Consider the following 27,113-nt stretch of genomic DNA (forward strand, 5'->3'; position numbering starts at 1 on the left):
TATTTACTTATTTGGTCTTTCTGTCCTTTTAGGGCCACACCCAAGGCATACGGAGGTTCCCAGGCTAGGGGTCCAATTGGAGCTGCAGCTGCTGGCCTACACCACAGCCACAGCAGCACCACCTGCTGCACCTGCGACCTACACCACAGCTCACGGCAACGCCGGATGCTTAACCCACTGAGCAAGGCCAGGGATGGAACCCGCATCCTCAGGGATGCTAGTTGGATTCACTACCCGCTGAGCCACGGAGGGAGCTCCACAAACATTGTTTATATGCTTAGCAAGTTCAGAGCACAAGGCTCCGAGAAGGTGGGTAGATTTCCCTGTTTATACCACGTGATGCTGACAGAACTCATATCTGTCAAAGTTGGAAAACCAAGATCACATTGGAAGATTTTTTTTTCAAATGATTTTGTCATGTCATGTTTATTAACATTGGTGAAAACAGTATTCTTTTTTTTTCCCCACTGTACAGCAAAGGGATCAAGTTATCCTTACATGTATACATTATAATTACATTTTTTCCCCCACCCTTTGTTCTGTTGCAACATGAGTATCTAGACAAAGTTCTCAATGCTATTCAGCAGTATCTCCTTGTAAATCTATTCTAAGCTGTGTCTGAAAAGCCCAAGCTCCCGATCCCTCCCACTCCCTCCCCCTCCCATCAGGCAGCCACAGGTCTCTTCTCCAAGTCCATGATTTTCTTTTCTGAGGAGATGTTCATTTGTGCCGGATATTAGATTCCAGTTATAAGTGATATCATATGGTATTTGTCTTTGTCTTTCTGGCTCATTTCACTCAGGATGAGATTCTCTAGTTCCATCCATGTTGCTGCAAATGGCATTATATCATTCTTTTTTATGGCTGAGTAGTATTCCATTGTGTATATATACCACGTCTTCCGAATCCAATCATCTGTCGATGGACATTTGGGTTGTTTCCACGTCCTGGCTATTGTGAATAGTGCTGCAATGAACATGCGGGCGCATGTGTCTCTTTTAAGTAGAGTTTTGTACATTGGAAGATTTTATCATGGGCGTCTTTTTACAAAATGAGGCTTTGAACGGGAGGGCCAGCACAGCCATGTTCTTGTCCTGAGTTTTGAAATATTTTGTTTTTACAGTCACTTGCGTTGTGTTTGAAGCTTCGTTTTCTTGCTGTGTAGAATTTCCATCTGTAACTGATGGCAGTGTTTCGCTCTGTCCTCACAGCACGGCCAAGTACAGTGTGTTGACGTTTCTACCTCGATTCTTGTATGAGCAGATCCGGAGAGCTGCCAACGCCTTCTTCCTCTTCATTGCCTTATTACAGGTGAGGGTTTTTTTGGTTTGTTTTTTTGTTATTTTAAATTCATGACCTTCATTGCATGCAAAATGAGATTTTGGTATAAGGTCACTTAACTGAGAAAGTATCATCAGACTCGAAGGAAATTTAGCTCCACCGTCCAGTCCTTTTTCTGCCTGAACAAGCGTGATCTTTGCATAAAGAAAGATCAACACCTAAAGAAGTCTCTTTGGGTGTTGACTCAGGAATCATTGCAGTTATGAAAAGAGGCATTGAAAAATGGCCATGGGGTCCGACTTTTAATCCTTTTTTCTGTTCCAAACACAATGCGATGGTGGATAACATTTTAAAAATACATAACCCACTTAGCTGGTTTTTCAAATCAGGTATTCACTCTGGCATAACAGAAATGGTACAGAAGTGCAGACGCGTGCAGGGTGAGGGCTGTGTTCTCTTTTTCAAAGAGAGGAGTTTGACTTGCCCATGTCCTCCTTTTGGTCTTTTATTTTACAGCAAATCCCAGATGTATCTCCAACGGGAAGATACACCACCCTGGTGCCATTGATCATTATTTTAACAATCGCAGGCATCAAAGAGATCGTAGAAGATTTTGTAAGTCTTTGCTTTCAGATGATAAACGCATTGCCTTGGCTATAACGTTCAGCACGCCGCTGCTTGTGTTGGAGTCTTGGGGGCAGGAACACCGGTCTGTGGGCTCACCAGCCCTGCAGGGTTTGTGATGGTATTTGGGGGAGGGAACGTGTCTACCCAGGGTCTGACGTTAGGTGTATGGGCCCCTTTGATTTTCTGCCACTGGTGTATTTCGTATTCCTCCTCCAGCGGGTGCTAGTTTGGGTGGCACATTGAGGGGCCGTGTGGCTGCAGCATTGAGGTCATTTTGCAAGAGTTTCCTCCTTTCTCACACTTGTTTCAGTGCGTCTCCAAGTTCATCGGCTGCCGCGTATTCAGACCCTCTTGTTTGCTCTCTGTCCTGTCCCCTGTCCTCCCCTCTCTCTCTGCTCATTCTCTCCCTCTTCCCTTCCTCTCTGTCCATCTGTCTGTCTGTCCACCCCTCCATGCTTGTCATGCACATTTTCTGGGAACAGTAAAGGAATAAATGCAATACAAGTCAAAGCAACGAGACTTTGCCCCCAAAGGTCTTTGTCAGTAACATGAACTCCGTTATTTGTTGTTGATCATCCAGAATAATCTTTGAGTCTGATCTAAAACTGCTGTAGACCGAGAAGTCTTCGACCTCAAAGTGCTTGTTCCTTGCTTGAACCAAGATGTACTCATTTAAGCCGTGTCTGCGTTTCCCACGTTATTTAACTGAATTTAGTGAGTGAAGCCGCCCCATGACCAGTGAATGGAATTTTAAGGCATTAGCGTCACTGCCTATTGCTTTTCTTGTCCCGTGTTTGCCTGATCTTATTACTTACTGTTTCGATTATTCGTTTGGAACTTTTGAAACTAACACCTTTTTTTTTTTTTTTTCTTTCTGTGACAGAAGCGACATAAGGCAGACAATGCAGTTAACAAAAAGAAAACGATAGGTAAGATGCTGGACCGAGTCACTTTTCCACTTGAAAATGTGAGAACAAGACCTGCATTTGCGGAATTTTTCTAGGTAGCTAGTGGTATGGAGATAAATTGAGGGAAATAGAAAATACTTTAAAAATGGCAAAATCACAAACAATCCAAGAGAAGGCGAGTCCTGGCAATTGAGATTTGAACAAGGTTCGTCTGTTTTAGAGTTTTAGACAAGGTGGTAGTTTTCAGGAGCTAGACATACTGTATATCTATCAAAAGTCCAGGCATCCATATTCTTGGCTTAAAATTGCCCTCTACTTGGGTGTCCTAGAATTTCTAGAATAGTAGCTGTGTCTTGTTAGCGGGGGGTGTGTATTTGAGTGTGTGTTTTGGTAAATCTTGTAACAGCAAGGGGATTCTTTTCCTTCATATGGGCTATTTATGAGTAGATTTCATTACATTGCACAGTCTCTATGTGGGTGCATCTATTACTGTATATATGGTACCTGAGTGCCTAGATTGTGGCTTCTTTTGGGGCAGTGATGGTATTATACCTTTATATGTAAGGAAATGCTATACTGGAGTTAACAAGTGGAATTTTAAAAGGAGGCTTTAAGATGTTGGGAAGCTGGTTTTATGTGCATTATCATCAGCTTTAACCAGTGCGCTGTTCTGCTTTTCTTTTTCAGTGTTAAGAAATGGTATGTGGCATACCATCATGTGGAAAGAGGTAACAACTAATTTTAAAGATACGCCGGGTAGTACGGTGTGGAGGCTTGTGATTAATTGCTGGTGTGATTGCAGAGTCAAGTTAGTGTTAAGCCCCATCTCCATTTCATTTAAGTTTGGCCTCGTGGAGTTTTCCCCTGAGATTTTCCGAGAACCAATGCCTGTCTTCTCCGTCCCTGCATTGTCTAGAAAGACGCTCCCTGTGTCGGTTCAGAGCCAGGAAATGCGTTGCATCTGATGAGTATTTCTGACATTGCAAAGCATTTTCTAGTTTGCAAGTCCAAGGCAAGAAATGTGTTTCTCTGGCCTTCTATTCTTAACCTAAATTCGATTTTTTTAAAGATTCCCCCTTTTTTTTTAAACCTTGGAGATTCTCGCTTCGGACATTTTTGGTGGAAACAGTTTGGGTTCATGATTCGCGCTGTATATAGGGGGTCAGGAATCATCCTGTGTTGGTTCCGAGGCTGCAAGTTGCTGCTCTCAGCTTTACACAAGCCAGGCGGGTTTATTGCCAAGTCCTCGGGGTGTGAGGTGGGCAGGGTTGGAGAATGGCGTGGTGTTTTGGTTGTGACTAGTGACAAAGAGAAAGATGGAGAAGAAATATGCTGTGCCATCTGGGGATTTTGTATCTACTACAATTAGCTTTTTTTGGTGAGTCTCTGTTGTGGCTGGAACCTCCTAGCGGTCACAAGATGTTTTCGGAGGCTGACTCCAAGATTCAGAACTCACTAAGTGATTTCAGAAGGAAACCACTGTGTAGACGGGTAACTTTTAATAATTGCTCTTGCTAAGCATTTAATAAGCGATGTTTAAAATGCCTCTTTGGGAGTGTCCATCGTGATGCAGTGGTTAACGAATCTGACTAGGAACCATGAGGCTGTGGGTTCGATCCCTGCCCTTGCTCAGTGGGTTAAGGATCCAGCGTTGCCCTGAGCTGTGGTGTAGGTTGCAGACATGGCTTGGATCCCACGTTGCTTTTGTAGCTCCGATTCGACCCCTAGCCTGGGAACCTCCATGTGCCTCGGGAGCAGCCCAAGAAGTGGCAAAAAGACAAAAAAAAAAAGCCTCTTTGACTGTGTGAGTTTGCAGGCTGCCCGTGATATGGTAACTGTAGTTTTTATTTTGATTTTTGTTTTCTTTTTACTTTGTTACAGGAGAAGCATTGAGGCCCTTTGTAGAGTTTTGTGGGAGCACCTTACCCCTGGTGGCCATCTATTTTTTATGATTTTTATATTTTCATTGTAGTTGGTTTACGGTGTTCTGTCACTTTTCTACTGTACAGCAAAGTGACCCGGTCTCTCTCTTTCTCTCTCTCTCTCTCTCTCTCTCTCACACACACACACACATATATTCTGTTTCTCACATTATTCTCCATCATGTTCCATCTCAAGTGACTGGATATAGTTCCCTGTGCTGTACAGCAGGATCTCATTGCTTATCCACTCCAAAGGCAATAGTTTGCATCTATTAACCCCAGAATCCCAGTCCATCCCACTCCCTCCCCCTTGGCAACCGCAATTCTTTTCTTCAAGTCCATGAATGTCTTTTCTGTGGAAAGGTTCACTTGTGCCGTATATTAGATTCCAGATAGAAGGGATACCATATGGTATTTGTCTTTCTCTTTCTGACTTACTTCACTCAGCATAAGAGCCTCTAGTTCCATCCATGTTGCTGCAAATGGCATTAGTTTGTTCTTTTTTAGGGCCGAGTAGTATTCCATTGTGTAGATATACCACATCTTCTTAGTCCATTCATCTGCCGATGGACATTTGGGTTATTTCCATGTCTTGGCCATTGTGAATAGTGCTGCAATGAACATACGGGTGCATGTGTCTTTTTCAAGGAAAGTTTTGTCCAGATATATGCCCAAGAGTGGGACTGCTGGGTCATATGGTAGTTCTCTATATAGTTTTCTGAGATACCTCCATACTGTTCTCCACAGTGCTCGTACCAGCTTACATTCCCACCAACAGTGCAGGAGGTTCCCTTTTCTCCACACCCTCTCCAGCATTTGTTATTTGTGGACTTATTAATGATGGCCATTCTGAGTGGTGTGAGGTGGTATCTCGTGGTAGTTTTGATTTGCACATTTCTCTGATAATCAGTGATGTTGAGTATTTTTTCATGTGTTTGTTGGCCATCTGTATATCTTCCTTGGAGAAATGCCTGTTCAGGTCTTTTGCCCATTTTTCCATTGGGTTGTTGGCTTTTTTGCTGTTGAAATGTATAAGTTGTTTGTATATTGTAGAGATTAAGCCCTTATCATTTACATCATTTGAAACTATTTTCTCCCATTCTGTGAGTTGACTTTTTGGGGTTTTTTAATGGTTTCCTTTGTTGTACAAAAGCTTGTCAGTTTTATTAGGTCCCGTTGGTTTATTTTTGTGTTTATTTCTGTTGCCTTGGGAGGCTGACCTGAGAAAACACCTGTAAGGTTGATGTGAGAGAATGTTTGGCCTGTGTTCTCTTCAAGAAGTTCGATGGTGTCTTGTCTTACGTTTAAGTCTTTCAGCCATTTTGAGTTTATTTTTGTGCATGGTGAGAGTTTGATGTGTTCTGGTTTCATTGATTTACATGTGGCTGTCCAGTTTTCCCAGCAATGCTTGCTGAAAAGACTGTCTTTTCCCCATTTTATTTTCTTGCTTAGTGGCCATCTAGAAGTCCTGTATTCTAGATATTCTGTATTCCCTCACTCGGTCAAGTTGTTGGAAATTCTTGCCTTCCCAGAAGGTGGAAATACTCCCAGTTTTGTAGCAATTCAGGAAGACCCGGGCTCTAGGGAGGGCCTCTCTTTCCTCAGTGTTCCTGTTGCCACTCCCCTCCCCACAAAGTGCTCACACTGCTGGAAGGGAGAATTATTCGGATCTGGGTTGTTGACACCACTTGGAGCAGCAGAAAATGCAATGATGATCTCAGAATTCCAGATCCAGGAGTCACTGGATTCAGCTTCCCAAAGCTCAGTACTGTTTCCCACATACCCTTGGGAGAAAACGAAAACAAAAACCCAAACCAATACCTGTGAGCTGCTTTGCCACATGTATTCTTATTTCAGCTGAAGATGCATTTTGTTTATTTAAATGGACTTCTCGGCATGTACCCAAGGCTGAGTTTGGGGGTGCAAAGCAGTAGGAGCCCCTGCCCTTTGAGGGGCTTTGTAAGTGGTTCAGACTCCAGGGACCCTCTGAGACTCGCTGATTGAGTAGATCTAGGCTGGGGCTTGGGAATCTGCATCTCAAACGTTCCTAGGTGAGGCTGATGCTGTTGGTCTGGGAATCCCACTTCGGTATCACGGGTGGCGTGGGGGTGATGGGCAGGTAACACTGGGCGGGGCTGAGCCCTGGGAGGGGCCTGCTTCAGGTGCCCAGGGAACCAGCAGTTTGCTCAGGAAAGGCTGCCTTGTGAGATGCTGCAGGGCTCGCTTGAAGGGTGAACAGGAGGCAGCTGGGTGGAAGATGGGTGGGGGAGTTCCCGTTGTGGCTCAGTGGTAATGAACCCAACAAGGATCCATGAGGCTGTGGGTTCGATCCCCAGCCTCTCAGTGGGTTAAGGATCAGTGTTGCCATGAGCTGTGGTGTGGGTCGCAGACACAGCTTGGATGGCGTGTTGCTGTGGCTGTGGTGTAGGCTGGTGGCTACACCTCCGATTGGACCCCTAGCCTGGGAACCTCCATATGCCTCAGGTGCAGCCCTAAAAAGAAAAAAAAAAAAAGTAAATAAAATAAATAAAATCCACTGCCTTTTTTCTTTTGAAAACATGTTGTTTTCCTTTCTAGTTTTTTCTTAACTAATTGTGATTTTTTCTATGCAATTAAACTTTGCATAAAGTATTTTTATATTTAGGAAACGTGCAGTTTTCATAAGTATTTTTGCTTGTGTACGGAGGCGTGTCGACATCGCCCTGTGGCTCCTCTTCTTTGGCTTTCCTAGGGAACCCACTCTCATTATATGTCTTTCTCTGGCCTTTCAGTTGGCCTTGCACGTCGAGTGGACCGAGGCTCGAGTGTATCGTTTCCCGCCCTTCTTGATGTTCAACCCGATTCCTTGGACTCGCGCACACGCTTTGATGAGCAAATCAGAGCACTCACAGGACCGATTCTGGCAACGTTCCTTTTTCCTAATGAAAAAAAAAAAAAAAAAAGGAATATCGGCCCCCCGCCAGGGCCATTATCCTGGCTCGTAAAGTCTAGTAGTTTCCACCATTCTTGGTTTCTAGGAGCATAGTGACGTGGGTTAGAACAGGAAACCGCAAGTCCCGTGCTCTTCTGTTACTGAACCAACCCTGGGTCCTCCTGCCCCCCGTGCAGCAAAGCCCCCACCTCCTGTCGCCGGGTTGTGGCGGAGAAAAGGGCCTTTATTGCAGGTGCCAAGCAAGGAGTCCAGGCAGCTAGTTCTCCAAACACCAGAACTTCCTGAAGGCTCTCAGCAAAGCATTTGTATATTATTTCTTAAAACTTATTTTAATAGGAATATAGTTGGCTCACAGTGTTGTGCCAATTTCTACGGTACAGCAAAGGGACCCAGTCCTGCCTGTGTATGCATATTCCTTCTCTTATTGTGCATCACGGTCTATCCAAAGAGACTGGATAGAGTTCCCTGTCAGCAGAGCATGTTAAAGGCCAGGGAAGGAAGGGGCGCCCCAGGGTATGTGATCGGCTCGTGCACAGTTCCCTGGTGGGTTGATGGTGAGGTCGCAGGGCGAGGTCGCAGGGGTTCCCATTATCCGTCTTCATGCACCAGTAGATCTGGGCTCTGTGCTCACGGCCATTGGCTAGTTGATGTCTTCCACTGGGTCGGGGTTTCAGCATCTGTAAAGCAGCTCAGGAGATGGGCCTCAGACGCTACTATCTAGGTGCTTCAGCGGGGAGCTGCAGCAGAGGATATGGGAGAGGGGTCTGTGGCGTGAAGGCCCCACAGGGTCCGTAGGGGTGCACTTCTCAAGTCTTAAAATTGTGCACCAGATACAGCCTTCCTTCTTGGGCCGTCAGGGAACTCCGCCATCCTGGCCTTCACACTCTCCATCCCCATTCAGGGACGCTGGAGGCTTACACTTCCACGCACCTGCTTCCTGCCAGGTTCCTCAGACCCTTCCCCGCTCATTGCATCACCCCCTTGAGGTCAGTGTTGGCATCTCCCATTTTATGAGTGAGGCTGCGGGAGCTCAGAGAGTTGGCCAGGCTCCCAGAGTATCTGTGAAGCTTGGGTCCGAGCCTGGGCCTGCCTGGCTTGAAAGCCCATGTTCTCACCAGCAGGCGCATCTGCAATGTTGTTTAAAGGCCCCAAAGACCCTCGGCCATGGGCTCATGTTCTGCAAATGAACTCTTAATTTGGCTTGGGGTCTTCTGTCCAGTGGGGTCTGTTTCCCAAGGTGGCCTCTGACTTGGGTGGTGGCTTTTTCTGGCACTTTCCTGAGACCGCACAGATCTGTTTCCGGTGGTCTGTTTCCGGGGGACCTTTCAGATAGACTATGTAGGGGTGAATTTAGGGTTACCTTTTAATCAGATCCAGCCCGATGGCCTGGCTTTGACTCCCCCTCCCAGCCCTCGCTGGTGCTGTGCCCATGACCACGTGTGTCCCTTCCGGTCTCAGTTTCCCCAGCTGTAAAGCAGAGGAGCTTTCCACGCGTTTGGTCAGCTGATCCTTGTAACGAGCCAGGGGTCTGTGTGCTGTCGACCTCATGGTACAGACGGGGGAGTGAGGTACGGGAGTTGGCATGAGCCGTGCAGGGTTACATGCACCCAGAAGGGCTTCCACGGGGGATTTGACCCAGGGATCTAGGTGGCTCTGGAGCCGTGAGCTCAACGGCTCAGCCCCTGCACGGTAGTGGAGGGACATGCCTGTGTTTGTACGTGCAAGAATAACCGTGAGAAAGCCACACCCCGGTAGCTGTTGTGACTTGTCTTTTTCCCGCCTCACGTCTTTCTTCTTTGTTCATCATCTTTGCAAAAAAGCCCTATGACCCTTGGTCTGTATTGAAGATTTTCCTCTGATTCTCATTGAGGAACAGAGTTTGAGCTTCTCTGCCTTCCCAGCTTCATGGCATTGTTATATATAGTAATTTTTTGTGTGTGCTTTTTTTTTTTTTTAAGGCTACACCTGTGGCATATGGAGGTTCCCAGGCCAGGGGTTGATTTGCAGCTACAGCTGCCAGCCTACACCCACAGCCACAGCAATTCAGGATCCAAGCCATGTTTGCGACCTGTACCCCAGCTCCCGGCAGTGCTGGATCCTTAACCCACGGAGCGAGGCCAGGGACCGAACCCGCCACCTCATGGTTCCTAGTTGGATTTGTTTGTGCTGCGCCATGACGGGAGCTCCATCTGGACTAATTTTTTTTTTCTGGAGTCTAACCACCTTTATCACCTTGTGCTCTTGTCTCTCTCCCTTCTCTGTCCTCGTCCCGGCGTCTAGGTGGCCGTGGGAGACATCGTCAAGGTTGTCAACGGGCAGTATCTTCCGGCGGACGTGGTCCTGCTGTCCTCAAGGTCAGAAGTGCGCCCAGGCGTCCGTGTGGCTGGCGACGGAGTGTGACCCGGTGCCGGCAGCCCCTCCAGCCTCCTCCCCGCCGCCCTCCGAGTCCCCAGCCGCTTCTTCCTTTACTCGTCTTTGCATTTTCCTGCCTGGACCCTGGGTTTTTGTTCTCGCAGTCATTCCTTTGTGCTTCGTTTCTGAACTCTTTTTCCGTTTATCGATGCATTTTCATCTTGTGGCTCTCCAGGGTTGTTCCCCATTGGTAAGGAACGTTCTAGAGCAGCGTACAGTAGCTCAGTCCTGGTGCATTTGAAACTTCAGGCCTGGTTCTGACGGGTCCAGCCAGCAGCTTTCGCTACAGAATCCAGGGTCTCCCTTTACTAGCGGTTCAGAACCACGGGAATTTCTTAGCATACACGACTCAGAGATGGTCCACCCTGGCCCCTTTCTGTCCAAGCATCGCTGCTGTCATTTCTGGGTAATTTTATGCTACAGAGGTATTATCACTGGGAAGCATACCTGATGGACAATGCAGTCCTTGCCTTTACCTTGGGTGACACATAATGAGAAGGGGAACCAGAAGTGCGCGAAGGATGACCTTCTGTTTGAGCTCAAGGTTGAAGGAGCCCAAGCCTTCCTGTAAGATGTGCTCCTGGGATCGTAGATCCCGGCCTGGCTGCATTTGATTCCGGTGCAAACAGACCTTCTTGGATGGGGTTTAAACACTCATTTTGTCAGATAGGAAGCCTTAGCCTGCATTTTCTGCTTGAGGTTTCAGACCAGAGCCCCAGGCCTCTCGAGGGGGGAAAAGCACCATCCACGTGGGGCAGGATTCACGTCTGTCGCCGCGGGTCCGTAGCAGAGAAGCTCTCAGACGTGGTGGGACGTGGTCCCTTGAGAGCGGGTGTGCGTTTTGCTTGTGAGCCTCAGAGAGCCTGGTTTGAATACAGGTTGTCTGAGCCGATGGCATGTTTTTTAGGGTTTTGTGCCGAGCACGTTATCCCACTTCATCTCCCTGACAGCCCTTGTCATCCGTACTTTGTGCACGAGAAACCAGAGACTCAGACTGGACAGTTGGCTGAGCCCGCGGGGCCCTTGCCTGCGTGGCCTGCAAGGACCGTGCTGGGCGATCCTAAGCAGCCGGGGGTCCGGGAGCCCGTTCTCGTAACCCCAGCTGAGCCACCTGGTCCCGAGCGCCACAGATATAGGATGGTCGCACCTTCCAGGCTTATGTTGATCCTGTCAGTTTTCTGTCCTTACAGGTAGGCGATTTGGCGAAAAAGTTGCCTGTTGACCTAGTAGAAATTGCAGGCAGGAAAGGCTGGCCAGCGCCTCTGGCCGTGATCTTCTCCAGCAGCGTGTGTGCTGGCCTGGCCTGGGCGGCCCTTCCGGTCAAGGACACAGCAGCCTCTGACTTGCCCCGGTCACCGAGCCCACCAGTCAGGCAGGCCTTGGCCAGAACGTCCTGTGTGTCCCATCACGTCCCTTCCCATTCGTCCCCATCATTTCTGTCCACTCGGGGTCAGGCTGCTGTTGGGCGGGGCCCGTGCGGGTTGTCGGACAGACAGCCTGGTCTTGGTGCTGAGCCTTCACAGGAGTGTCTGTCTGTCTGTCTCACCGATCCTCCTCCGCGGTGGTGGTCGACGACACCGCTTGGAAGGGCCGACTGGCAGACACTGCGTAGCGGAGGCTTTCTGCTCTGTGAGGGGTGGGGGGCACCTTTACCCATCGTGGCCTGTTCTTCTCTCTCCTCAGCGAACCCCAGGCAATGTGTTACGTCGAAACGGCCAATCTAGACGGAGAGACGAACCTTAAGATACGTCAGGTAAAGTCGCCCTTTGTGACCTGCATCTCTGCGAGTCCAGATGCCAAAGGTGCTGCCCACGTGGACCCGTCGGCGCTTCTGCGGGAGGAAGAAATAGGCTGGCTCAGGAGGTGCCGCCCTGACCCTGACAGATTCCGTGGGAAGAGCACGCCTTTGCTCAGGAAGGGAGAGCCTTGGGAGCTTGAAAACACGGGTCACCCAGGGCACCACGCCCTGACCTGGGTCCTGCTGGGCTCCCTGCCCGTCGGGGAGCCATCCACCGTGCGCAGGTGGACAGGGCAGTGTGTGGTGGAGAGGCACCTCCCCTGACACTTTTCACGGAGAGTCCGATTCTAGAGAGTAGACTTTCGATCCAAATTTTAGTATTTAGTACTTAAATTCAGTATGTTAGATCCCAAATGTCCATGCCTTAAATAAAGCTCCTTTTCCCATGCGTTTTCATTCTGGAGTGAAGAATCGTCTTTCATAGGATAACCATTTAAAGTTTACAACTAATTCTTTTTGGCACTTCCATGTTCTACTGTACCAAGTTGAATCTGATAGTCTGTCCACGTATCTTTCCCTTCTGCCTTCAATATTTGGTGTAGACAGTTTTTGTCTTTTTTCCTTTTTTTTTTTGTCCGTTTAGGGCTGCTCCTGCAGCATATGGACGTTCCCAGGCTAGGGGTTGAATCAGAGCTGTCGCTGCCGGCCGACCCCACAGCCACAGCCACGCCGGATCCGAGCCGCATCTGTGGCCTATGCCACAGCTCACGGCAACGCCGGATCCTTAACCCACTAAGCGAGGCCAGGGATCGCACCTGCATCCTCATAGATGCTAGTCAGATTCATTTCTGCTGAGTCACAGCGGGACCTCCGGACAGTTTTTTTCTTTAACACGGGGTGCTCGATGTCACCCTGTGTCAGGGGTTCTTTTGCTCTGCATTGACAGCCGGGTTAGGGTGCAGCCCGCGGAGGGAGCTTTCCGTAAGGTGTTGGCAATGTTACCTGTGACTCGGGCCTGGATGTGTCGGCACCATGGTCATCTTTCTGCTCCACTGAATTCTTTCGGACCCTTTGCCTTAGGTCCGGAGGCCAAAGCTGCCTGTGGAGTCCTTCCTGAGGGGCTGACGGCTGGAGTCCCCCCCCCAGCCCCACCCCGCTTCTTCCTCAATTAGCTGATCTGTTAACTTCCTTTCGATGAGTAGGAGGTGAAGCCTGGAAGATGGTGTTGAGTCTCCTCTCCGGGTTGGACTTTCAGGGCTTGAGTCACACGGCCGACATGCAGACGAGGGAGGCGCTGAGGAGGTTGTCTGGGACCGTAGAGTGCGAAGGGCCCAACCGCCACCTCTACGACTTCACTGGAAACTTGAACTTGGATGGGAAAAGGTATCGCTTCCTCTTACTGGGTTTTGAGTGTTTCTCTCCAGTGCGGCTAAGAATGACGGGAGCGTTTGAAATGCCAGTTTGTGCTCTGGTTTCATCATATTTTCCAGTTGGTTAGCTTAGGGGGCAGACACTGAGCTTTAGTTGAAACTCCACTTTAATCAGTTGAAACCTTCCCTTAAGCTTCAGGCAAGAAAACATCGCAGGGTCTGAAGGGAGCCTCGCAGAGCTGGCTTGCTCGTTCTGGGTGTATTATCTGCCAGGGAGGAGAGTCATTGGTGTTGGCTGCAGAGAATTGACCAGAAAAGCAGGAGAGAGGTGTCTGAAGTGTGTAGAAGCTAAACATTTATTAGAGAAATACCTTTTTTTTCCTTTGCTTTTTTCTATGTATCTCTGTTTTTAGAAAGTTAAGTAAAAGGAACAGTTACCTCTCCTTTAGACCATTTGCTGCCCTGTTGTCTGTTTTCTGTGGTTTTTGTCCTCTTGGCATTTGTTTCATTGTTTGCTTTATTGTTTGGATCATTTTTTTGTTGTTATGTTGGGGCGCAGTTTCCTCTCTCCCGCTCATCTTTCATCTGCATGCTCCCTCCTTTATATTTTGAACAGACTCCAAGGGAAGATGCCTGATGAAGGGAATCAGCCCAGAATAACTGTCCGCTCTAAGTGTGCCTGCCCTCTTGGTTTCGTGCAGGATGCAGGCCAATTCTGAAGGCTCCCGTTTTGAATTTCCGCATGATCCCTCAGGCTTTTCTGTTATCATGAAGCCGTCTTTGACAGATTTGATATTGTAGCTGCATTTGTTTAAATAGTCTGTGAAATAAACTGGGTTTCCCAAACAAATAGCCTTCTGGTCACCTTAGCCATTTCCTTTTTTGGGTGTTGAGTTTCGTAGCAGTTACAGGAGACACAACTCCCTTTTCATGTTTTATAGGAAATCCCTTTTCCTGTGTTGATGAATGGATGAGATAAGCCTTCTTCTGTGTGTGGGAGGGTCTCTTGAGGGTAGATGAAGCCAGTGATAACCTTTTATGGTCCCCGTGAAATTGCTCAGATGTGACTGAAGGACGCGTTGGATGTATTGTGGGTTTATGATTAAGGGGGAAAACTCATGCTGATTTTCCACCGCTCATTAAATATCCATGTTGTTTCTTATTTTTAGCCCTGTTGCCCTTGGGCCTGACCAGATCTTATTAAGAGGTACACAGCTTAGAAATACTCAGTGGGTCTTTGGCATAGTTGTCTATACTGGACACGACACCAAACTCATGCAGGTAAAACATTTCTGTGCTGAAAAACAATGCTGATTTTAGTCTTTTTTTTTTTTTTTTTTCCCCTTGTCTTTATAGAGTAGAGGGTGGAAAACGCAGATATCGCATGTAGGAAGCTCATGTTTTATCTGTGAACCTAAATTTGGAAAGACACGGCCTTTATTTGGGTTCTTAGGTAGTTTCTCCTGGATCTGTTACTGTATCAGGTATTTATCTCTTGCCTGAAATTTCAGCAGTTTTTGTTGTCTGGATTTAGTGGGACAGTCAGTCCTTGTCTATCTTATCCTCAGACTCCGGGGGGGTTTGTTCTAACTTCTCTGTTTCTGTCTTTACTTCTTCTCTTTACCCCATTAATTAGGATTTCTATAGGAAATTGTCTACTCAACGGAATTCTAGACAGTTGAACGTCAGTTATTTTTGAACTCATGTTTATTCTTCATGTCACATACCAAAGAGAGACATGTACTCAAATGATTTTGTTCTTTCTCCCAATGCATTGAAAAAAAAAATACTGTTTGTGAATTTATAGCCCACATTTCTCTGCGGACATTTTTGCCCGACGACTTCGGAATCCGGCATAGATCTGTGTCCCTCTGTGTCATTTCTTTGGTGTCACTTGACATCGTATTTTGCTAATGGTTGCTACTAGTGAGCATGGGCTTTTCGGCCTGTCTGCCCATTTGTGTAAATTCTCCAGCACATATTGGGCATTATTCCTTGATTTAAACGTGCGCCCCGGCTTGTGCCGGGCTGTGTGGCTGCAGCGAGGGGCCCAGCCTCACCCCCGGGGGGCCAGGCAGGCTAAGGAGTGGTGGGGAATCAGGGTGCAGAGACGACTGTGTCCTGAGTGTCATTACCGAGGGCCGGGGTCCACGTGGAAGGCTTTGGTGGTTTCAGTGGACCAGGTTCTAAGAAGTGTGTTTGACACGTCGAGCGGAGACGGGATGTTATCGTGTTGGCCCCTCTGTGAGGTCAAGTGGAGGAGGAGAGAGTTAGCTCTTTATTAGAACCGGTGAAGCGAGGGGCCCCAGCGCCCGCACCAGCTGGATAATGCGGTGGAGACGGGGAAGGCAGGGGAGGCTTAGAAGGGCCCTGAGAGACTGACTGAGGGTGAGGACGGTGTTGGACCAGCTGAGGGACAGGCCTCAGCGTGCAGGGGCCTGGCTGCGACCTTCGGGGCGGAGGGCGTCTGGAGCCGAGAGACCCGGCCTGAACCCCGCGGCACGCAGCTGAAGGAGGGGTGGCGGAGGAGTGAAGGAGGAGGATGGGACCAAGGCCAGGTGCCGGCGGCTGCCAGAGCCAGTGAGTGGCTCCAGTCTTCAGGGAGTGAGGGGGAGGGGAGGGGTGGTGGCCTTGTCCAGGGAAGGGGCGGAAGGCAGTGTCACCAAGTGGCTTGGATTTGACAACTGGGTGTTTCAGCCGGCATTAGATCAGTAATGTGGGAGTTCCCGTCGTGGCCCAGTGGTTAACGAATCCGACTAGGAACCATGAGGTTGCGGGTTCGATCCCTGGCCTTGCTTAGGGAGTTAAGGATCCCGTGTTGCCGTGAGCTGTGGTGTAGGTTGCAGACGCAGCTCGGATCCCGCGTTGCTGTGGTGTAGGTTGCAGATGTGGCTTGGATCCTGTGTTGCCGTGGCTGTGGTGTAGGCCGGCGGCCACAGCTCCGATTTGACCCCTAGCCTGGGAACCTCCATATGTTGCAGGTGTGGCCCTGGAAAAGGCAAAAAAAAGAAAAAATACAGAGGAGTAATGTCACAGGGTCCCGAGCCCACGTTTATCATCTTCTCGAGGAGGCGCTTCTGTGGAGCGCCCTCTGCTGGGGGACGCCAGGGAGAGCGCGTCCTCAGCTGGGTGAGGACAGAGGGACCTTGCGGTCCTGGAGGGTGGGCGCTAGGTGTGGCAGGATGGTTGCTGTGTGCGTGAGGAGGGGGTTGGTGAGCGCTGAGAGGCAGCCCCTGGGTGGGATTAGTATGCAGGCTGGTACACATACGATGGATAAACAGTGAGAGGAGGAGGGGAGGGGATGGACGGGGAGCTTGGGGTTGGCAGGTGCAAATGATCCCATTCAGAAGGGAGAGACAATAAGGTCCTGCTGTGCTACTGTACAGCACAGGGAACTCTCTTGACCTCCTGGGACCTACGGTGATGGAAGATAACGTAAAAAAAGAATGCATGTATTTGTATGACTGAGTCACTTTGCCGTGCAGTAGAAATGGGCACAGCATTATAAATCAACCAGATTTTAATTAAAAAACAAATACACACACAAAAAAAACCCCAAACCCGTTCTAACAGGTATAGCACAGGGAACTCTCTTCCACACCCAGGGATGCACCATAATGGAAAAGAATGTGAAAAAGGACATACCTGTGTATAACTGGATCCCTTTGTGACCAGCAGAAATGAATAGGTAAATCAACTCTACTTCAGTACGATTGGAAACAGTGTATCGGTTCTGAGCTGTATTCAAAGACCACGTGGCTGGCTAGTTCAGGGCTCTGCTGCTCAGCTCCAAGCCTAACCCTGCACTTCCCCAGCCCGGCGCCCCCACTGCCTAACACCTGGAGCCCCACTGCCCACAAATCACGTCTGCTTTTACCGTAATGGTAGACGGATCACGACTCACGCGCTCAGATTTGAGCAGGGCCCCAAGGCTAATTTTTCAGACCGTGCATTTTACAGATGTAACCACTCTGGAAGACTCCTTGTACCCTGGGTGTGTTTTTTTCAGGGTGCAATACTGCTTTCTCTAGATCATGTGTTAGTGTTACAGCTTTGTAGCGAACGTGTAAGAAATAAATGAAGTGACACTTAGAAATAATTCCATCCTCCCTTCCTGGAGCAAGGTGCATCCTTTGAGTGTGCCGGGTACCTTCCTTGCACCTACATGTGAGAAACCTCGTTGCCGGGCTTCTTACATGTTGCCTGCTCCAGTAGAAAAGAACGGAAAGCCCCACAAACACCTGTGCCAGACTCGCTGTGCCTTTAGGGCTAAAACAACAAGTAGAAATAATGAGCTTTTAAAAGGAATATAATAGAGCGTGCATAGCTGGAAGCTGTCCTGTTTGTGAAATACCATTTTTCCCCTGTTCTTGCACTGCTTGACCCCAGAGCGGAAACACACTTGCTTTAGGGTTTCTTCTCCTCTCTTGTTTTTTAAACCCTCCCCTGGCTGCCTTCTACAAAGTCCTGTCGTTTCATGTGGAGAGTAGTTTACACGGAGAAGTGTTTCAGTGTCTCGTATTTCTGTGGTTGATTGAATGGGAAAGAGACATTATCCCGGTAATTACAGCCAGCAGTGCCCTGAGCATTGTTCAAAGAAATTTGCAGGAATTACTTCGCAGACTCCTCACAAGGGCTCTGTGAGAAAGACAGCATTGTTCCCATTTTCTGGATGAGGTCACTGAGGCCAGAATCTCTCTAAGGTACCACAGTCACACACCCAGGAAGAGAGAGAGCCGGGATGCAAACCCAGGAAGCCTGGCTCCTGGGTCCATGTTACCTAGTGCTCTGCCGGCTGCTTTCTTAGAAGGGGATCGAACATGTAAAGTGTTTAGATCAGATGTACGCTTTTCTGACATCTGACTTTTTGGCCTATTTCTGCTGAGAACTTGCTCACTCAAAAGTAGCAGTTTTTTCTAAGGAATTTGTGGAAGAACTTAGAGTGCTGGTAGGAATTTGGCCTTTGAGGCTTCTCACTGTGAAGCAAAATGCTGAGGGGGTGGGGGAGTAGGTCGGAGTTGGCTTCCCCGAGGGGGTGGGGTGAAGCCTGAAGTTTGGGGTCGTTGCTCTGGTGCTGGCTGAAACATCACTTGTCTTGACCTGTTCACTGGCTGAGATTCAGCCACTGGGAAAGAAAGATCAGAAGTCACTAAACTCATGGAGTCAGAGAAATAGCATTTATTGTCCATTATTTTCCTGCTTGTGCCTCCGTGAATGCTTATTAAAAATGATAAGATTATCTTGAGTTTTTAGAAGCTTAGGATAGGGGAGTTCCCAGCATGGCTCAGTGGTTCAGGATCCTGGCCTTGCTGTGTGCTGTGGTGTATGTCGCAGATGTGGCTTGGATCCCACGTTGCTGTGGCTGTGACCTAGGCTGGCAGTGGCAGCTCAGATTTGACCCCTAGCCCGGGAATTTCCATGCGCTGCTAGTGCAGCCCGAAAAAGACAGAAAAAATGAAATAAAATAAAATGTCAGGGTAGGGAGTCTAGAGACTGGTCTTCTGGCTCTTGCTGTGACGCTGAGGTGGTACCGTCCGTGTCGGCCTTGAGATGCTGTTTGAGTGACAGGTTGGCTTTTACCAATCGATTTCCATTTGGTTCCAGAGGAATGTTTCTTAAAGCCTATAAGGGGCAAGTGAGTTGGAGAACTGCAGTGAAGGGCGGGAAGAGTCCATGCAGCAGGAAACGTGGCCGTGCCCAGCAGATAGCTGTAGATGCTGCACTGTTTAGATACTTGTTTGTTTTATTACTTTTATTATTTTTTCATTTAAAAAATTTTTTAAGAGAGAATTGCAACAATTTTTAATTTATGATTTGTTTGTTTATTTATTTATTTTGCTTTTTAGGGCCGCACCAGCGGCATATGGAGATTCCCAGGCTAGGGGTCGAAGCGGAGCTACGGCTGCTGGCCTACACCACAGCCACAGCCATGCAGGATCCCAGCCACATCTGCAACTTACACCACAGCTCACGGCCATGCCAGATCCTTAACCCACTGAGCGAGGCCAGGGATCAAACCCGAAACCTCATGGTTCCTAGTTGGATTCATTTCCGCTGCTCCATGGCAGGACCTCCTAGATACTTGTTTAGATACTGCGAAATCACCAGCATCCCAAGTGCCTGCCTCCCCGCGCCCCCTGCCTCCCGAGAGCCATGGCCATGAGGTAGCACTATGGGGCTTGGTGGTAGAATTTGGATAAGTTTCAGTGGCCTTGTGGTGTGGACTGTCAGAATGGGTTGTCTCTCATTTTCATCTCCGTGTTGTTTTCACATGGTGACTTTCTGATTTTCAGAGGCATCTCCATCCTAGCCCCGTGAGTGATCACACAGACGGGGGACAGTGAAGCAGAGCGGAGACTCAGGCTCGGCTCACAGCCCTGTTTTTATGGCCCGTCAGTGTTCTGCAGACCTTTGGGGCACCTGATCTTGGGGCTCCGTATAGCCTGTAGCGGGTCGGGGCTCGGGGTTCATGGACAGAGACCTTAGGGCTGGGCTGCACCGTCTCCACCTGCGGCTTCCAATCCGGTCCGGGCTCTGGCCACCTCCAGGAATGGGGTTGTCGTCGCCTGTGTTACTGTGTTAGCTGCTGCCGTGGTCGGTGATACAGACGTAGTGGCTTAAAACACCACGAAGCTCTTAGGTTACACTTCTGTTGGTCTGAGGTCTGATAGGCGTCTCACCCACATCATGAGGTCAGCCGGGCAGCCTTCCTTTCTAGAACATTCTAGGAAGCTCTAGAGGAAAATCTCTTCCTTGCCCTTTCCAGCCTTCCAGAGGCTCCCCGAATTCCTTGGTCCGAGGTGCACTGCCTCTGTTTTCAGCATCTCAGCCCCACATCTCCTCCCTACCGTGCTGGGAAAGGATCCCTCCTGTGATTTTATTATTAAAGGACCGTGTGATTAAATTGGGCCTATTTGGATAATTCAAGTTAATCTCCCCAAGGCAGCTTAAATCGCACCAGAAGAGTCCCTTAGCCGCAGAAAGTAACATATTCCTTCGTCCAGGGACAAGGACCAGAACAGCTTTGGGCAGGAGCGTTATGCTGGCCGCCACAACTGCCTTCAGAAATATTTTTAGTAAAAATGACCTCAGGTGAATGACTGTCCCGAGTGAACAGTTGTGTTGGCTTTTCTGCTGCCGAGGGGCCATGGCTCCGGATTTTCCTTGCATCTGGCTTTCACGAATCTTTCTGAATTGCTCCCCACACTGGCTTCTTCTCTAGCTGGGCTGGGTTCCCACTGGCAGTGAGAAAGCAGGCTGTGAGCATTTACAGATGGCTAGGCTGTCTTTCTGCTTTTAATGTCCTGTCCACATCTGTCCATGGTTTAGGACTCCGTTCAGATGTCTTCTGGCCCCTAGAGCTTTCTGGATTTCTCTTGCTTGTTTCTTGTCCACCGTTTTCCAAACAAACTCTTTTTCCATCCATTTATTTTCACACCTGCCGTGCTCTTTTGCCTTTTTGACGTGTACGTGTTTGTATATGTCTTTTTCTTTGCCTCAAATTTTGAGCTTTTGGGCTTCAAAAAAATCTCTTCGTGTGTGAGGTAGAGAGCTGTGTCATTCCTTTGAAGATTCTAGATTTTTGTGATGTAGAATCTTGAAGTTTCTCTTGAATTGGCCCCATCCTAATTTCTTTTAAACTGGGCTGTAATGACTTAGAACCTGTTGTGTTCTAAGATCATGGAAGTCGCCCATTTTATGCTAAATGTACTTGTTCAGACGGATGGTTGGCTGCTGTAGTGTTGAAATGTACCCTTTTACAGTGGTAGAGGGTGTCTTCTGGGTTCCTTGTTTAAAAGTAGCTATTGCCTAGGAGCACAGCATGCTTTTAAATTTCACGGGCTCTTTGGCAAAACAAGCAAACAAAGAGGCTTTTGATTTGTCGAAGTGGGTCCTCGGGCCTCCTTTCTCCCTCCGCTTGGCCTCCCCGTTGGTCGTGTGGCCCTCACCGACTGTAACTGCTCTCGTGCAGAACTCCACCAAAGCGCCTCTCAAGAGATCCAACGTGGAGAAGGTCACCAACGTGCAGATCCTGGTGCTGTTCGGCATCCTGCTGGTCATGGCCTTGGTGAGCTCGGTGGGCGCCCTCTACTGGAACGGGTCTCAAGGAGGAAAGAACTGGTACATCAAGAAGATGGGTGAGTGGCCGGGCGGGGGGCCGGGGCGCAGCCCCTCCGCCCCAGCCTGGCGTGCGCGTGCCGCCCTCCTCTGCCCCCTGGCTCTTGTCCGAAGTGCCAGTCTTGCCGGAGTTGAGACAGGAGGAGCCATGTGGGAAGCGAGGGTGGACACGTGCGCGGGTCGTTTTACATGCCGTCCCTGTTCACGTCTGCTTTCTTGGTGGGTGCTTGAGGAGGTACAGTGTATGTCTTCATCAGCACCTGCTGCAGATGAGTCCTAACTCAGTTCCAATAACAGACAGAACGCGCCCTCCAGGGTAGACCCGAGTCCTCTCCCGCTTTGTGTTGTTATGGCGGTACGTCGTGTATCAGCCTTATCAACCTAGTAATAACCCAGGGTGCTACTCACTGCCTTACATGATTTTATGTCCCTTAAAGGAGCCAAGAGAATTCTGTTTATGGAGTTGTGTCGCCTTATCCTACCCGTTTACGCTTATTGCCGGCCCTCGTCGCTTCTTCCTCCGCCTCGGGTCACCAGCTTGTGTCACGGCTTTGCTTCCTTCTGTCCTCACTCCTTCGTGCTGTCATGTGTGTTACATCCAGACAGAAGTCCGACAACGCAATCTGATAATGACTTTTTGGCCACTTCTTTAAAAGTCCAAGAGAAAGGATGAGAATGTAATCATATTGTCCTTCTTAAGTACCCAGCTGAGTCCCTTGATGGCCCTTTGTGTCCCTGGGTGCTTAATTAGTATCTGGCATCCCTTCCTGTCATTCTGGAGAATGACCGTTATTATTTCTTGTAAGGTGGACCGAAGAGCAACAGTTGCCCCCGTTTTTATCTTGGAATGTCTTAATTTCATCCTTGTTTCTTTTTTTTTTTATTTTCATGATTTTAATTTTTTCTCTCATAGCTGGTTTCCAGGGTTCTGTCAACTTTCTGCTGCACAGCTCGGTGCCCCAGTCACACATACAAGTATGCATTCTTTTTTCTCGCGTTATCACGCTCCGTCACACGTGAGTTGACATAGTTCCCAGTGCTGTGCACAGGAGCTCATTGCTTATCCACTCCAAAGGCAACAGTCTGCATCTGCTAACCCCAAACTCCCAGTCCACCCCCTCCCTCCCCCTCCCCTCCCCCTCGGCAACCACAAGTCTGTTCATCCTTGGTTTTGAAGGGTAGTTTTGCCAATACAGAAATCTTGCAGGAATTCTTGGTTGACGTTCTTTCCTTTTCAGCACTGGGACTCTGCCACCCCATTGCCCTCTGGCCTCCACGGAAGCAGTGCGGTCAGCTGTTCATCTTACAGAGTCTTGCCTTGGGTGCGAGTCCTTTCTCTCTTGCTGCTTCCAACTTCATGTTTGGTTTTCCGTAGTCGTGCGCTTATTCTGTTTGAGGTTTGTTGAGCTTTTGGACATGGACATTAGTAGTTTTCATCAATTTAGGAAGATGTCAGCTCTTGATTCAAACATTGTTTCTGCACATTCTCATCTTGTGCTCGTAGTAGGTATATGCTGGTCCACTTCGTGTGTTATATGGGCCTCGGAGGTTCTGTTAATTTTTCTTGACTCTTTTTCTTTCTGTTCTTGATACTGGGTAGTCTTTATTAATTCACATTCAAGTACATCTGTTCTCTCTTCTGTCAGCTCAAATCTGCTGTCAAGCCCCACTAGTGATCTTTTCATTTCACTTACTGTACTTTTCAATTCTAGAATTGCCATTTGGTTCTGTCTATTTATTTGTTTGTTTGTTTCTTTGTTTGTCTTTCTCTCTTTTTTAGGGTTGCACCAGCGGCATATGGAGGTTCCCAGGCTAGGGGTCTCATCGGAGCGGTAGCTGCCAGCCTACACCACAGCCACAGCAGCACCCGATCCGAGCTGCGTCTGCGACCCGCAGCACCGGCTCCTCAGCCCGCTGAGCGAGGCCAGGGATCGAACCTGCAACCTCGTGGTTCCTAGTCGGACTCGTTCACCACTGAGCCGTGATGGAAACTCCTGGTTCGTTCTTTTTAAACTTCAGTCTCTTTATTGATATTTTTTAACCGACTGGTCATTGTCCTCATACTTTTTTTTAATTCTCTAAACAGTTTTCCTTAGTTTTTCCAGTGTTTTCATAATAACTGCTTTGGAGTCTTTGTTTGGCCCTTCCTTTGCGTGCCCCTCAAAGGGAATTTCTGTGGCTCAGTTTTTTCCGTTTCTTTGTATATATCACAAGTTTTTTGATCAGAAACTGGACATTTGATTGTATTGTAGCAACTCTGGAGTCTGATTTCCTCTTCCTCCTGGGGCATTTTTTTTTCTTTTTTGCTACTCTTTATGTGTTTAGTGAAGTGCCTGAATTCTGGGGAGATTGTTAATGTACAGCCTCTGATGTTACTACTGGTTTTCTTTTTTTCACTCTTAAAATGTACAGTTCAAAGTGTATCATGGGTTTTAGGAGACTCACAGTTTTTTTGCAACCCTCACCTGTCCATAACTTGAGAATATTTTCATTATCTCAAGAGAGAAACCCTCTCCTCATTCGCAGTCACTCTTCTCTTTGCTTTTGTTTTAATCCTTGGTTCTTAGGGGTTAGCGTGGCTTAGAAGTCAGCCCGTGGTTGGTCAGAGTTTATCCTTAACTCCCTTGAGCTGGTAAGGAGCAAGTTGTTTGATCTGTGTGTGGCTTAGGAAGTGTGTCACTGTTTGGGGGAGTTGAAGTCTGCCTTGCATGGAGTCGGGAGCTGGAGGCTCCGGGTACTCTCTCCAGAGTCTCCTGAGCAGGTGCAGTCTTGCACATGGACCTGACCTTCTGGTCCACCAGGGTTGGATATAATTTTAGCAAGGTTTCTTTGACCGTCTCTCTCCATAGATCTGCCTGTTTAATTTCTGGCTAGTCTGCTGTTTTGTTTGCCCCATCAGTGTTGGGAGATATTTGTCTTCCTGGATCAGGTGCCGCTGGCATCTCTGTTGTTTTTGACAGTGTCCTGGGCATGGTTGTTTCTATGCTCTGCTTCAGGTTAATGTCAGCTTCCTCAGGCTGTTCCTGTTCTGACAGCCTGTCCCACCCAGGGACAGAATTTATGCAACATGGATCTGGGGGAGAGAAGGGGAAAACAGACTTGGCCTTAAATGCCAAGGGTTCCCACTTGGTAAGATGGAGTAGATATTCTTGAATTTTTGTCTGCTCTATGATCCATTTCTAAGCACTTTAAATGCTTGTTTTTGACAATTTTTTGTCCAGTGTTATTGCTTATTTGAGAGAAGATTGGCCAATCTCCTTACACAACAATTCCAGAAAAATAAATAAACTGTAATGATGTTTTTCATAATAAATTGAATTTTAAAACTTTGGGATAGTTTCTTGGGGTGATTATGATTCCTGTCTTTCAACATGTTTTAGTTATGAAAACTTTTTTTTTTCCTTTTCTAGGTAGCTCATGTAGAAATCTCACTCACTTTCAACTGCCCAGGAGGACGCTTATTTGTACCATATAGAGATGGGAAGTGTTCCCTGGACTTCAGGTGTAGCTTGGATCAACATCCCTTGATTTTGGTTCTTAAAATTTGGATTTCAACCATGTTGTGTGTTGAGCTTCAAATGTGGAGAGAGATAAATTTGTGTACTTACTTAGTTCCAAAATGTCATGGGTAAATAAAGAGCGTTGACCCTGGGTTGGCGTGCAGCTTTGTGGAGATTGGCATTTAAATTGCTCAGATAATGTCAAAATCCAGTTAGTAGCGACATGATTTACAGTGGAAGAGTGTTTCTTTGTCTTCATCTTCTTTGTCTTCATCTTTTTCGCCTTCTTCTTCGTCTTCTCCTTCTTTGTTGTCATCTTCTTCGTCTTTTTTTGGTTGCATTCGTAATGCTTGTGTCGTGTTATTCTTAAGGTAAAGTCTGAGTAGCTCTGTTAAAAGCCATCACACGTTGCATTTGCGTTGCCGTTGTCAGAGCTTTGACTGCAGTTCACAGAACTTGGTGCTTTAACACCCACAGACCCTGCACCTTTTGCCCCTCTCCTGTCCAAGCTGACCGTACCTCTGCTTTGGATTCCATCCTTTAGGGACCCTGTTTCATCAGGACATTCCATCTCTTATGTTCCATAAATAGGCTCAAGGCTTCTTGTCTGCCCCCCTCTCTCCACCTGTTTCCCCTGTTCACGCTTCTTCCCCCCAAAATTACTAACTCTTGTCCCAGATAGAGTCGTACCTTCGTCAGGTGGTAGGTATTCCTCCCAAACATCTCAAGCACCTGTTCTCTTTCCTGCATCCTTTTTAGTTAGCTGCCCTCTCTCTATCCTCCCGCACTTGATGAAAGCCTCTCTGCCGGATGGTCCTCAGTGACAGTGCCTTTCCCATTAAAACTCTCTGCCCTGGACTCTGCAGTGCCCTGTGAGCTTCTCTTTAGTCGGCGTGTGCTGCATGGTCACATCGAGAGGATGCTTCCTTCTGCTCCCTCCCCTTCCCCACATCCTCCTCTCAGAAGCCAGCTCTTTCTCCAGAGGATTGTGTCCTAACAGCTCTTTCTTGGAAGGATTGTGTCCTATCAATCTTTGTATCCACAGTTCATGCCCCAGAGCAGGTGCTCAGGAACTATTTTCACTTGCATCTCTAGTTTATTCTTAAGACAGTCAACTTTTTTGGTGAACATCTTTCAGAAAAATTCCAGCGTAATAAAGTCCAAGGAGACTGAGTGGAGGCTAAGATCTACAGATGCTCTGGTTTTCCTCCGCAGACACGAGCTCAGACAATTTTGGATACAACCTGTTGACATTCATCATCTTGTACAACAATCTGATTCCCATCAGCCTGCTGGTGACTCTTGAGGTTGTGAAGTACACTCAAGCCCTGTTTATCAACTGGGTGAGTATCACACAGGCTAGAAGCTGAGCCGCTGTTGGCTCTTACCCTCTCAGAACCTTCGTGATGGACAGGACCTCCCAGAAAAGGAAGAAGGTCATTCATTCACGACTCTGCCAGGGAGAATGGGCAGGGGTGTCCCTGAGCCAGTGGTAGCGGTGACCAGTCACCTAGGTCTCACCGTCCTGGTCTGTGAGTTGGCCAGGTCAGGGGCGCTCATGCGCATCAGGGGCATGATGGAGCGAATGCTGAGCAGGTACCTGTCCTCAGGTGAGTGGGGATGAAATGGCTGCAGCTGTTGATGCTGTAGGCTACTTAGTGTTGAAAGAAAGCTCTTAGGTGTGTCTGCTTACGAGTCCACTATATGTCAAAACTCAGGGTGACAGTAAATTTGAATTTTATGGCAGAGGTAGGATTTTCCAGAGACTTCCATGGCCATTAAGCCCTGGACCTCAGCAGCCCGTATTTGGACACGGGATGCTTTCAGGTGCATGTTTTCTCTGAGCTTCAGAGCAATGCTGTGAACAATGTATTAGCCGAGCTCCCAAGGAGGAGTTGGTTTAGGTCAGGAAGTGGTCATCTCGAATCCAAATCTATATGTACATAAATAGCACATTTCCCCCTTGTATCACACTTTCTCTCCCAATAGATGCTGTATGTTCACCCCCAGAGTAAAAATTAATCTTTGTCTTGAGTTACCTGTTTTTAGCTTCTTGTCCATGTTAGTCTAAATGAGGGGGCCAGTGTTTTTCTGAAATGTCCCCTTCTCTTTCTCAGGACACAGATATGTATTATCTAGAAAATGACACACCTGCCATGGCCAGGACGTCAAACCTTAATGAAGAGCTTGGGCAGGTGAGAGCTTCTTGGGGAACTTGGGAGAGGCGACGTGAGCATGGCGGCAGACCACTGCTGCAAGAACTGCAGGGAAACTTTGCAAGAATAATTCAGTGGTTTTGATGTCT

The 27,113-nt window shown here is 48.1% G+C and overlaps 1 protein-coding gene across 16 annotated transcripts in view; it reads left to right on the forward strand.

Moving 5' to 3' along the window:
• LOC100523747 (phospholipid-transporting ATPase IB) overlaps positions 1-27,113 on the forward strand; it is a 516,487-nt gene that overhangs the window by 99,996 nt on the left and 389,378 nt on the right. For all 16 annotated transcript variants that reach the window (XM_021065485.1, XM_021065478.1, XM_021065484.1 and 13 more), the window contains 11 exons: positions 1,212-1,311; positions 1,798-1,896; positions 2,792-2,837; positions 3,504-3,544; positions 9,951-10,024; positions 11,766-11,835; positions 13,076-13,203; positions 14,360-14,471; positions 21,163-21,328; positions 26,024-26,151; positions 26,926-27,003. In XM_021065485.1, the coding sequence (XP_020921144.1) occupies positions 1,212-1,311; positions 1,798-1,896; positions 2,792-2,837; positions 3,504-3,544; positions 9,951-10,024; positions 11,766-11,835; positions 13,076-13,203; positions 14,360-14,471; positions 21,163-21,328; positions 26,024-26,151; positions 26,926-27,003 (1,042 nt within the window). The remainder of the gene's footprint in view (positions 1-1,211; positions 1,312-1,797; positions 1,897-2,791; positions 2,838-3,503; positions 3,545-9,950; positions 10,025-11,765; positions 11,836-13,075; positions 13,204-14,359; positions 14,472-21,162; positions 21,329-26,023; positions 26,152-26,925; positions 27,004-27,113) is intronic.

The sequence above is a fragment of the Sus scrofa genome, chromosome 11, assembly GCF_000003025.6.
Source record: "Sus scrofa isolate TJ Tabasco breed Duroc chromosome 11, Sscrofa11.1, whole genome shotgun sequence".
Taxonomy (NCBI): Eukaryota; Metazoa; Chordata; class Mammalia; order Artiodactyla; family Suidae; genus Sus; species Sus scrofa.